The 13,586-nt window shown below is 41.7% G+C and overlaps 1 protein-coding gene across 1 annotated transcript; it reads left to right on the forward strand.

Moving 5' to 3' along the window:
* The first annotated feature begins 1,254 nt into the window (after positions 1–1,254).
* Positions 1,255–10,291, forward strand: surf4l (surfeit 4, like). The gene is made up of 6 exons (XM_023809600.2): positions 1,255–1,486; positions 6,717–6,903; positions 7,150–7,226; positions 8,082–8,125; positions 8,335–8,521; positions 8,939–10,291. The coding sequence occupies exons 1-6, from the start codon at positions 1,439–1,441 to the stop codon at positions 9,203–9,205; spliced, it is 810 nt and encodes a 269-aa protein (XP_023665368.1). The 5' UTR covers positions 1,255–1,438; the 3' UTR covers positions 9,206–10,291.
* Positions 10,292–13,586: the final 3,295 nt, after the last annotated feature.

A 13,586-nucleotide genomic window follows, 5' to 3' on the forward strand; every position in this document is an offset into this window, starting at 1 on the left:
GGTTGGACTCCAGTAATGTATGCAGTAGTATCATCCTTATTCAGATTTTCATCACAGTACTTCATATTGATCAGTTTTTCAAGCTTTAGGTTTCATGTGATATATCAGAGAGTAGCAGGAAATAAAGAAAGACAACCTTTGTTCTTGGAAGTTATGCATGACAGATATGGGGGGAACAATGGTTACTATAAATAAGTGGGTGAGGGATCCTTAACATTAGTGTAGCCAGGCAGCAGAGCTGATGATTCAGGCTTTATTATGGAGCTACTTGAAGAATTTTTTCCAACATTGGTTGAAATTGTAAGAGTAGATTTTTGAAACTCACCTAGTTCATCAAAAGCTTTGTTAGGGATTTTCATTAGTAGGAAATCTACAAGTGTGTAGGAAAGTACCTCGACCGTCAGTTATCCTGAGCAGAGTCACATGTTGCCCTGGAGCCAATCCCAGGCAGCACAGGGTGCAAGACTGGGGCCCATCCTGGGTGGGATGCTAGTCCGTCACGGGGCACACACACACTGGTACATGCCATCAAATCCTCGGGCCAGTTTACAGACACTATTATTCTAACGGTGTTTTATGGGTTGTGAGGAAACGCACATTACACAGAAAGAACATGCAAATTCCACACACAGAGCCAAGGCACGATTCAAATCCCTAACCATGGAGGTGGAGTTCTGCATCCCATACATTCAGGTTTTCTCAAAATGTTACTGTAACCTACTTTGCTTAGAGAATCATTCATGTCATCCAAAATATGTGACCTGAAAAGTCTTACGTCAGAAAGTCTGCTTAGATTTTTATGGATGTGAAGTTTTGCACCAACCAGTGGTGAATTTGGGACATTGTATGCAATTTTTCAAACGCACACGTGTACAATATAAACGTGGAAATTATATTTTTTTTATTATAAAAGAGGTATTTTCTTTCCAAAAAGCTATCGTCACGAAAGTAAAAAAAAAAATCTGGATAAATTAACGTTTGTGTAATACTTGTACATTTTTATACTGATTTATAGAAAGTATCACGAAAAAGAGGATTACTGGCATCTCATTCCGAAGCATTGCGCCCTGTTAAGTGCCCGCAAAATCACACGTGTCTCATGAATATTTTTCTGTCGTCTAACAAATCTCTGATTATTTTTATTCATCAAATTTCATGTTGTTACTCTCATGTGACGATGGGGGCACCTTACGATCGGCACCCGGAGCCTCTTCGCAAGTCGGCATACGTGGCATGCTATAGCCACCGCGGCCGGCAGGGGGAGCCCACGGGGGCGTCGCGGAGCATTGTGGGGTGGAGGCGGCTGCTCTTCTGTAAAGGCGCAGCGAGGGAGCAAGGAAGCTTAGCTTGGGATAGAGCCTCACAACGCAGGGAAACCATCGAAGTGAGACTAATAGGAATCTGTACGGTCAGCAGTTTCCCCGTCGCCTGGTGAGAGATGGGCCACAGTGATCTGATGAGCACCGCTGAAGACGTGGCGGACCAGGTAATGATCCGGGCCCTGGCGGCCTCCAGGCACCGTGGCTGAGGTAGAGACATGGAAGAGCACAGAAAGAAATAATTTCTCTTCAAACGATGTGCACAGGAGGGGGTCTCACCTGGGGCCCGCCGGCACACGCCATTTCCCGGGCGCCCGAACACCACCGCCGGTTTCCTTCCGCCTGATGGACCTGAGCGCCGGCTGCGTGTCCCGTTACTCGGCGGCTGCGAGCATCTGTACGTGGCTGCGGCGCACGGCCGGTGCTCTTAATGGCCCAGAGAGACGCCCTTTTAGCGGCACAAGGGCTTTATCAGCCCGCTGTAAAAGTACCGCACACGCATGGAGCCCGAGGGGTCTCAGTCCCGCCTAGCTAGAGCGGCGCCGCTTGTGCCACAGTCCCGGCGTTTATTTTTGGTACTTGGGTACCTGTTGAGCCAGATGAGACTGCCACCTATTAATAGGGGATTTTAGAGTCCCGGTGGGTCTCTCTTACTCGGGCTGGGCGCTGGAGCTTCTGGCCAATTAGTCGCGTACTTTGTATTATCTACGTAGTTAAAGGAGCCTGGCTTATTGATCGGAACTGTAAGCAGATGCCGCTACTGGTCTGGCACGCGGTGATGGGTGCTGGTTAATTGGAAGTGGACCCTATTCCAGTTTTGTCGTTTAAATCGTGCATGTGGGTCACACTAGGGTATGGTTCGTCCAGTGCTCAGTTCAGTCAATCTCAGCGCAGATTTACTGTACAGATTACATTTGAACTTTTGCACGTTGCCATGTATGTGGGATTGATTAGTTTATAAAGAATAGGGCTGTGACAATTGTACAGGGATAAATCCTTTTAAATGGTCACGTCCTGTGTTTTTAAGTCGCTCTTGTTTTCCTGTCTAGTAGCATTGCGTGTTGCTCTCTGTCTCGGTCAGACCCTTCATTTTTATGACTCTGATGAGGGTTTTGCCCTCTTCCCCTGAATGCTGCCTGGTGCAACAAACGGCGCGACACCGTCAGATTTGCACTTTTCTGTCGCTGAAATTGAGAAATGACATTTCCCACTGTTCCTCACCTGCTATACAGTAATATATTGCAGGCTCATTAGAACACGCAATGACTGCGTTCAGTTTGGGTGCCAGTTCTCGTAGCAGTCTGTATTATTTAATGGCACTGATTTGGCAGTTATTAGGGAAGTCTAAGTAAATCAAATTGAATCTTTCCCTCGGATATTTTGCGTCTTGTACTAAATCACCAAGATGTGTCTCTTTTCTGTCTGTTGTTTTTAGGGCAGAGTTATGAACTGAGAATTAACATATTCCCAGCTCCAAACTAGTGGAGGATTGTAATGATCTGGAAACAATAACTCCCAGTTCTAGTGTAATAATGGTTCCTCTGTTATACTTACTAATTTTCCCAAGTCCACCCCCTTTATCTGTTAATGCAGCTAAATTTCAAGTGTATGTTTAGTAGAACTAGATATCAGTCTCTTACTAATTAACGTGTTTTTGGTCTAATGTATTCTATTAATGTAGTTTCCTATATCTAAAGCAAGTTTGGAACTTCTATGAAGGCTGATAATTATATCTATGTGCCGTCGGAAAAGTCTCCACTTTGAGCCATGGACACTTGGCATGCATTCTGATTGGCTTTTCATTCACTAGGGCCGTAGTACTCGTGGTACTTGTTGAACCGTGATTGGCTGCTCATAAGACGGTAATGCTGATGTGGAGCGTTTCTGTGGGTGGAGCTAAAGGAGGCTGATAGCGGCAGGGCTGCAATTGTCTAACTTAATAATTCCGTCTGAAGTAGAAAAACAGTTTTTTGTCTTTCTATATCGATGTATAATGCATAAATAATTTCTTTTATAAAAAGCATTTTATGTATGGTATACCAGTATGGTTTAACACTTAATTTGTTTTAAATAATTTTTTTTGTTTGTTTGTTTTTTTAAGCCTTTTTTACCCTCTTAAATTTGTTTTATAGTTTTTCAGCTACGTAATTTTGATTAGAATTCTTTAAAGAATTCTTTTGTATAGACAGCTGGTGATCTGCTAAAACATGTTTGCAGGTTAATTCAGTTATGTTTGGATAACCCACATATTTTACTTTTGGCTGAGTTTATATTCCGGAAATTGGGCCGCAATAGTATATTAATTAAAAACAAACAAACCAAATTTGAATTTCTAAAAAGCTGGGAAATGTATGTCAACATAAAAGCTTGATCAGTGGTGGTTGGCTTGTTTTAGCATGATTGGCACATGTGGTCCTTGTCTTCAGCACAAAAAAAAGAGGATGTGGAAATCAAGTTACACCATCTTTAGTCTGATAATCACTGATGGTGATATAATATTGACAGACAAAAACAGAATGCACCAGGTCGTTTCATGCCAAGACACATCACTTACAGATGTTAGAGGAGTTATAATTTTGCAGCAGATATTGTGTTCAGGTTTTCTCCCATTGTCAGATCCCTCAGAAGGTGATGATTTTGACTTCTTTTCTAGGTGTTTTTACTATCAAACGTTTTGTCAGGGCTGAAGGCCTTTGTTCATTCTCTGTTTCTGGCTGGTAGATCAGCCTCTGATAAACATTAAACATGCTCTCTGGGATATTATCAGTATTAAATGCCTTGGAATGCTTGAGGCAAAATGGATGTATCTGATCTTCAGTGACTCCCTGTCAAATCGCATCAGCTTGCTCATTAGGCCTAAATGTGTCAAGTGGTTGTGGGTTAATGACAGCAGGACAGATGATTACCTGGTGCCAGGGGCTTCTCCTCCTTTCCTGTTCAGGAGAGGATTGATAAAGGAAGAGCTGCAGGGAACACACAGCATAGAGCCAGTGATTCAGCACTGCCTTTTGTGCTTGAGCTGTGTCTGATACTGTGTTCATCTGTCTGAGAGTTGCCATTGTTACTTGTGTGATTGAAGGTGTGATAGATTCTGGGCTTCCTCGGAATCAATTTTTTAAATTAGTTTACAGCGTGATATAGTCAGTAAGATGGAAAAGTAGAAATATTTTTCAGGTATTTTAACATTCAGTTCCTTGTGGCAGCTTTGTGTCCCCTTGTTTGTTGTTGGAATCTGTCAACTTGGATACATTTATTATAAAGCAGCCACTTTTGTCAAAAGCGATGTATAAAATGAGGCACGTAGCACATTACAAACATACATGCAATCGAGAAATTGGTCAGACCGAAGTGCAGCTAGGAATTCTTGGAATAGTTGGCTCTTGAGGCTTTTCTTGGAGATGGAGTGATACTCTGAGTGGATGTGGTTTGGTGACTCTTTCCACTATTGGGGAACCACACACGAGGATCCTTTCTAAGATGCGTTACTGACTGGTTTATTGCCCAGTAATCCCTGCCTAATTCCAGAACCTGTTTTTCAGGGCCTAGCTCACTCAAGTCTGCGAGCATTTGACATAGTCTACAAGAACTGCATCAGAAATGCCTGTGTTTTACATAACCCTTCACACACGTTTTGTATTTAAACAACCTATTCTAGTAACACGATAATAGCACAGCCTTCCAAGGACTGTGATGTAGATGTATTTATTGTGGTCTTTCATACTCAGTTGTGCTGCAGGACTGTTAAATGCATACAGAAGCAGGCTTGCGGAGCTGCTTTGTGACCTGTCTTTTGAACTTTGATGAGTTTTCAGGATGCTTGTTTATCTGTGTTTTTATTGTACTCTTTGAATCAGTGGCTGGCTGTGTAAGTATCATTCTTTTCTGGGTGACAATCCCGAATGGTAACCTTGAGCTATGTTTTCTTGGGTAGGGCACATTGCGATAGTGTCCTCCCGGAACTGTCAATACTTGTATGTAATAGTATCTTGCAATAATGTTTTCTGTAATCCGACACGTCCAGAAATGGCACATGTTCGTGCCATTTAGTCAGTACTACAAGTTGGTAGCACCAGAGCTAAAGGCATACAAAAATAATGGAGATGATTGCATTGGATGATCATCCATTTTCCGTAGTGGAGGATGTCATGGATTGTGACGTGTTTTTAATTTCATTTAAATAAATCGGGCCCGCAGATTGATCTGCAATTTTCCACAGAGAATAAACAATGTATTCATAAATTCATTTAATATTTAATCACTAAATTACTATTAATTTTTTAGTATTTCTACTTTTTGCACATTTACACTCATTTACAGTCCATTCTCCCCTATTCACCCAGTCTTTCCTAACTTTTCCTCTGTATAGCCTGCTCTGCGTCTCAATTCGGGTACTTCAGTAGCCCTACTTAAACTTCTTGAATGCACTTGTGTACTCAAAATAGAAAGTTTGAGTACTGAAGTACATAATTTGAGACTCCCTGATACGCTTACTAATCATAGTGATGTGGTAATGGCGTCAGCAGGCCTGGTCACTAAAAAGGTGCCGTAGTCTGTAGGGCTCACTATTGGCTCAGGTGCCCTGATTAGCTTCCATTCCGATTCACCGACGTTTCAGTTTAACTTGAGTTGATTCCGATTTGATACCAGTCCAATAGGAATGAGGTATGAAATGCTATATAACAGTTTTACATATTTGGAGAGATGTTTTAAAAGCTCTAAATGGGACAAAAATTTGCAAATGCAGAGTCACTGGAAACAAATTGTGAAGACCACTAAAGAAAAGCCAAAGGCTTGTATACCACAATTTTTTATTTATTTTTTTTAATTTAAGGAACAAGGTTCCTTAAGTCAGTCACACACCACCTAAAAATTTAGAATTTGCCCAGAAATTCTTTGCCTTTCACTGGCATTTCAGTTTGATGGATCATAATGGATCTGTGGACAGTTCTATCCCCAGCAGTTACATTCGTGCTGGATCTGTTTGGGAATCCTGGCATCTGTTGTGGTGCACAGGGCACTAATGGTGGCAGGGATTACAGCTCTGCGTGTAACATAAATATGAACTTGTTGTTGGATCTTTCACACAGTTGGTAGTATTTTTATAATCTAAAATCCTCAGAATATAGAGGAGACGTTCAGCCCAAACATTACAAGTTGCTTGGTCCACCTACCATAAGCTCTCTGAGATATCCTGCTCTTTCATGGAGGCTGCCGCAATCGGACTTGTGTCCCATATGACCTCTGTACCAGTTTCTTGCCTTGTTTTTTCAGGTCTTTTTCTGCATTGCTATTCCATGAAACGTCTCTTGCTCCTCTGTCTCCTCCCCCTGTTGACCCAGTCAGTTGCTGTCACTGTTTTATCTCGATTTCTGAAATCTCCCTCTGCGCCCTTCCCAGTTCCTGCGGGTGACAAAGCAGTACCTGCCCCACCTGGCACGCCTGTGCCTGATAAGCACCTTCCTGGAGGACGGCATCCGAATGTGGTTCCAGTGGTTCGAGCAGAGGGACTACATCGAGGCCACCTGGAACTGTGGTTACTTCCTGGCCACGTGCTTCGTCCTGCTCAACTTATTAGGACAGCTGGGTGAGAGAGGGATTGTGGGTACAGCATCTATGTTCTGGGTTTTGAATGAAAGAAAGTCCCACTTAAAAAAAACAATGGGATTGATTCAAGGGAGTACCGCCTCCTGGGAGTTAATGGGGGATTTAAAGGGCTTGGTTGGGGCTTGAGCTGAGGTCCAGACTAACCAGTGACATGGGGCGTCGCAGTGTTTTGTAATAAGCTTTGTTTGTCGCCTCATGAACTAAATTCTCTGTACTTCTCTGGCAGGGGGCTGTGTCCTTATCCTCAGTAGAAATTTTGTACAGTATGCCTGCTTTGGTTTGTTCGGGATTATAGCTCTACAGGTGAGTTTCTAAGGGTGAGTCACACTTCTGCCTCAAGCCCACGCAGAGCTTACGCAGTAGCCAACGCAAATGGCTTACGCCGTTGCGATCATTTATACTCGTGCATTTGAATGTCTGTGTCGCTCTGCAGTTAGACCGCCAAAATGCTTGTTGGCTGACTGCAGTGGGTTTAAGTTTTTGCTAAAACATTTTTACTCTATTATAAGAAACAAAACTTGGCAAACTTTGCAGTTTTAATGATTGTTCCTTTTCAAGATTATCTAGCATACGTATAAAAATCATTTCAAAGTTTATCCCCGCTGCTTTCTGCATGAGCTCTACATGCACTCTCTCAGCCAATCATAATGATTTTCATCCTTGCTGTACGAATCACTCATAGATGGGTTTATAAATGTATATTATAACTCATAGATGGGTTTTTGGTTTATAAATATTACATTTATCGCAAAAAAATCACATTGGTATCTGAAATTTTCCAATATCATGCAGTCTTGGTGTGAACGGCTGCAATCTATTTTTTTTAACACCATGAACGATTCCAACTGTGGCAAAAACAGCAGGCTTGAGACCAGCTCCCACACTAAACCCCCCCCCCCCCCCACCAGCTGGAAATGAACTACAACAAAACATTTGCATAGGAGGATGTGTGATGCTACCAAGCGGACCAATCACTGTCACTGTGGTTTGCGTCACTGTGATTTGTCATTAGTTCTGGGAAAGTGCACGTCAAGCTGTCTCTCTATGGCATAAGTTCTGCACAAAAGTATAAATGAGCCTTAATTGTTTTTCTGAAATATTTGAAGTATTTATAATATGAGTTCATCTACTCTGATTTTCATCTACTCTCTCCCCCAGACTATCGCCTACAGCATTTTGTGGGATCTTAAGTTCTTAATGAGGTGAGTCCAGAGTAGTTGGTATAAAATGGCAAGATGACGCGGGTGATTAAAATATGAAATGCTTTGGAGTCACATTTTGTACACATTTTAGCACTTAAATGTGTTTCTGTCAAAGCTGACTTCCACTGAGGTGATCTGCTCTGTCAGGTCTTCTTCCTTCTCTTCCTTTTTTATTTATTTATTTATTATTTATTTCCTTTTCTTCCTAGGAACTTGGCCCTGGGTGGGGGGCTGCTGCTGCTGCTGGCAGAGTCTCGCTCAGAGGGGAAGAGCATGTTTGCTGGGGTGCCCTCCATGGGCGAGAGCTCTCCTAAGCAGTACATGCAGTTGGGAGGCCGTGTTCTCCTGGTCCTCATGTTTATGACCCTTCTGCACTTCGACACCAGCTTCTTCTCTGTGAGTTTCCTTATGGACGTGTAAGAAGTTGACATATCTGTGACTGCACAGATGGTGAAGCTTGTCTGCGCTGTGAGCTAAGAATCTTGTGCAGTGTTGGCGTCCATGTCTGTAGAAAATAACCAGCTTTGACCTTTGAGCACAACTGAGCAGGTGCCACAACTCCACATTTGGTTGCATCTACTTCATAGTCCAAAATGAACAATTCTGCTGCTTTTCTACATCATTTGTTAGCATATTAAGAATTTTGTCAAATATACTGTAGGATTACTGTGGGAAAGGGTAACATCATTGTCAGCTCAGGTCAAGTTTGTACCCATTCTGAAAATACTGTAAGAAGATGTTTGGTGCGGGATGGTAGTTGATGATAATGCACATCCCCTCCTGACCCATTCACTCTACTTCTTCCACCACTAGATCCTACAGAACATGGTCGGCACGGCTTTGATCATCCTTGTGGCCGTGGGGTTCAAGACAAAGCTAGCCGCCCTCACACTGGTGGTGTGGCTCTTCGCCATCAACGTCTACTTCAACGCCTTCTGGACAGTACCAGCCTACAAGCCCATGCACGACTTCCTCAAGTATGACTTCTTTCAGACCATGTCAGTGATCGGGGGCCTTCTTCTGGTGGTGGCGCTGGGGCCCGGTGGCGTGTCGATGGACGAAAAGAAGAAGGAGTGGTAAGAGCAGGACACAAGGGGCCCCAGACCCACTGCGTCAAGCCGGCACCTCGACAGCTGCAGCCTCCCTGTTCGCTTGCTTTTTTATCTCCCCTGATGGTTATCCCAAATGCACTTTTAATTTTTTTTTTGTTTTTTAAGTTTTATTAGTTCAAGATTTAGTTTATACTGGATTTTTTAATGCCTATATTTAGGTTTGTTCTTTTGATGCCCCAAGAAAAAATGATTTATTAAAATGGTTGTGCTAAGAAACACGGCAGTCGGTCTGTGGGTCATACCTTGGAGTTTTTTTTTTGTTTGTTTTTTTTAAATTGATGAAAAAACTCAAACCTTCCAGTGCCAACCGTTAAAGGCCCCCCCCCCACCACTGGACACTGCACGCTACTTTAGAAGGCATTCTGTACACAGAGAATGACAATGACGGTGGCTGCTTTTGATGTTACTTGAGTGAATGTAAATATGAAAAAAATGTAATTGTTTATATGGTTGTGCTTTACAAAGAAACCAGTCTGCTTTTCTGATGAGAAAAGGCAAAAAAAAAACATGACCATTAGACAGGTTGGGCACACAAAAAAACCACACACAATTTCGGTGTGAGATGCTGAGCTTCTGTTCTGGTATTGGCTGCGGACCTGGGCGCCTGGCTCGCGCTGCCAGTCAGCACCAGGTCCTCGGGCACCGCCGGCTGTGGTCACACCCACTCCCGGAGTCATGTGACCCCGTCCTCGGGCACTTGGGAGTGTCCATACACTTATGGAAAAGAAGGGAGGTTGAACAAGCACAGGCTGTATCTGAAGTTGCAAAGAAACAGGAAATTTTCCTACGTTTAAAAAAAAAAAAAAAAGAAGGAAAAAAAGGTCCTGTTTCAGTGCTCAGCCCTCACTTACCAGGTCAGATCAGTTGGTGGATCACTGTGTTCTTCAGCATCTTGGAAAGCGAGAGCGAGTCTAAAGTCTTGTGTGAATGACCCGACTGTATTTTCTCTAGATGAAACTGAAGAAATACATACTCAGTGTATTGGTTATCTATAATGTATTTTTGGCTATTTGTTTTTGAGGTCATAAGGATAAAAATAAATGAACCAAGTGGACATGTCAATCAAAAATGTCAGTTCATTTTTGTGTCTCTGGTCCTTTTAGGTGGTCGGGTGTGGGTGTCCAATTGGACAACCAGGGCCTGACCTCTACTGACCTCTTCAAAATCTCAGTGCCTTCCTGAGGTATCAGATATTAGATTTAGTAGCAAACTTTTGTCCCCTTTCAGATGCTGACAGGGCAAGGACATTTGGTAGCTCTGATCCATGGCAGAGAACACCAGACCTTGAGTTTCAAGCTATTTCCAAAGGGTTAGACTTGATCTCTGGCCAGTTTTAAATACTGCTTAGATTAGTCTTTAAACTGACGGAATGATCTTTCTTACAAAATCCCATTTTCCAAAATATGCAGGCATGAGTTTCAGAACAAATATTGAGCTCCAAGAACCTATCTAATCAGCTATTATAATATTAGCTTATATTTCAGTACTAATTAATTAGAACAAGATATTCACTTCCTGAATGGATAATATTTAATGGATTTTAAGGATTTATATATAAACTGCTGTTAAGTCAAATTTTTTAATCATCAGAATTACTCTTCTAAGCATGTGTTAAATAAGTGAGTGATGTGTTCATCTGTAACTTGTTTTGCCTCAAATGGTTCTTTATTCACCATTTGTACAAGTACATGGAAATCCTTTAGTTGTCACATATCCCATCATGCCCTCCTATGAGACGCTCGTATAGAGGTGAGAGTGAAGCCTGGGACCAGAGCACAGGGTTTGTCAGTTTTACAGCATCAGTAGAGCAGCCTATGGGGTTAAGGGCCATTTTCAGGGGCCCAATGGTGATGCAGTTATAATCCCTGGACTTTCCAATCACCGAGACAATGGCCCAACCACATTAATGTGATACAAGACATGAACTTTTCTTGCTTAAACTATTTGATTAATATAATTTTTGTTTTGCTTTGCTTTGTTAATTTTGGCAAGAATTTTTTATTTAGTTTTATCACTAGAAATTGTAGTTAGATTACAGTTACATTTTATTATTTTGTCAGACAGGTTCACGATACTGAAATGGATTTTGCTTAAGGATATTTCTCCTGCCTGTAAAAATTCCCTTGAGAAGTAAACGTACCTCATACGTAACCAAGCATCACAGGGTGTGCCCGTCTAGGCTGTGAATGTGTTGCTGACTCATCATGCTGCTTTCATATATTAAAATGCCTAAAGTTTCTTAGAAAAAGTTCAATGCAATCATATTTCCTTCAGATATTTATTCTTTCTATACATCAACATACTTTTCACGGTTTCATTTTTGTTATAGGGCATTAAAACACCCATCAAATTTAACTTCTTGTCCATTTTATACTGTAGTAATTTTTGTTATTAGGGCATTAAAACACCTATCAACCACCCATTTAACTGTGTGCAAAACCTGTCTTCACATTTTACAATAACCCATCTTCAAAAAAAAAAAGTACATAATACAGTAAAATCGCTGAAATTGCAAAAAAGGGACATTAGTGTGGCGTTTAGGACTAAGCATTAATCTTATCTGCCTTTCCTTCTGTTTACTAGATACAGATTACTTATCTCGATTTAGTTTCAGGAAGGCACTTCTCTCCAAGATGACCCTTGCATACGTGTGTGTATCCCTGAATACTAAGTGCAGTTCCTAAACAAATTGAACTTCTTACACCTTTTTAAATTCTTCCCTTGGGTTTGCCCTCACTCTGTAACTCGCGCTCTCATTGGCTGTGGCTTGTCGCCTCACTCAACGCCAGTCACCGCACTTTTCACACCCACGGGACTTAGCAACGCTGACAGGTCCAGATATTTAGCCTGCTAGATCTCTGAAAGGCACCTGCAATGCATTGACGTCTTCAATCAATTCACACACCGGGGTTGAGTGCCGATTTGCTAGGGCCGATCGCACACCGATTTACCTCCAATCTAGGGGTTTTGTCGGCAATTTCCAAAAACTGTCCGTGCGCAGAAAATTGGGGCTAAAATAATGTAGTGTGAACTTAGCATTAGTTATCCTGGAAACTGGCATTTGTGCAGACATGCACCAAGCGGGAAAAACAAATAATCCAATGAGATGGTGAGAACTGGTACGTGCACTTGCACATTTATGCGTCAGTAAATGATTAGTTTAAAAGGAAAAAAAACAACGATTTAAGATGGCTACTGTGACTTAGGTTGTCTGCCACAACAGAGCCAGCAATTTCATCTGGTCTTTAATCGTCAGGGTATAACGAACAGAGATTTCACCGTAACTTACAATTACGTTGTGATATAGTCATGAAATAAAAGGTTGTCAATGAATATTTACATCAACATTTTTGGTGATAAAATTAACATTGCTCACTGATGTTTTCAAAGTTATAGAAATTATTCAAACTTACCCCTTGATAATGTCCTTCTTTTCTTAAGTCATTGGCTAGGAGGAATATAGGCCTACTTCATGACCGTGTAGTAACTACAGATATGATTTTTTTGCATTTGAATACTAAGACCGGCTTCCTGCTTTTCTACACTTAAGTTTGTTTAAGCATCAGTTAATTTTTGTCCACAAGACAAAGTTAGACATTAAGACCTGTAGAAGTACATTGTGGTGGCTGTTTTTTTTAATTATAATAGAGATGGGGCCCCACAACTATTTTTTCCTGAGGGCCAAATTCCATTATCAACACAAAGCCAAGTTCCACTGCACTCAGAAAATGAGGGTGTCTCATGATAAAAATTGCAGGGGGGGGATTTAACAGGACAGATCATTTTAATTACTTAAACGATTCATTTAAAAAATAAAAACAATAATTCGTGAACAATGAGTCTATTGTAGATATGGTAGAGGTGCTTCCCTGAGTATGGATGGTAGGGACATGCCCTAAGAATACTATGGGAGTACTGTGTAAGCTTATGCATAGTCTACTTTTTCATATCGTCGTGCCTTCTAGACATTTCACCTATATGGTATATACCTTTTTTAAAAAAAAAAAAAAAAAAAAAAAAAAAAAAGTAATGTAAGCAACTGAAAACTCCGAAATCAGAGAGAGACCAAACGGGCTCGTGAGTCTGGAACTTCAGCTGGGTCCCCACTCTGATGCTCAGGAGTTCCCCAAACTCCGCTATGATCCACACTAAAGGAAAAGAAGGATGAAAGCCAGGAAATCCAGGTATAGCACATTTCACCTGCTGCCTGACGGCACCATGTCGTTTCGACAAATTTTCATCACTACGGAGCAAGTGTTGCAGAACGGGTACCAAGGGCATACCGTGTCAGGGTTGGCCAAATGGACAACTGGTCCCTCTGGGAAATGACACTCCTCCTTGTATTGGCT

Source organism: Paramormyrops kingsleyae, chromosome 2, assembly GCF_048594095.1.
Source record: "Paramormyrops kingsleyae isolate MSU_618 chromosome 2, PKINGS_0.4, whole genome shotgun sequence".
Classification (NCBI taxonomy): Eukaryota; Metazoa; Chordata; class Actinopteri; order Osteoglossiformes; family Mormyridae; genus Paramormyrops; species Paramormyrops kingsleyae.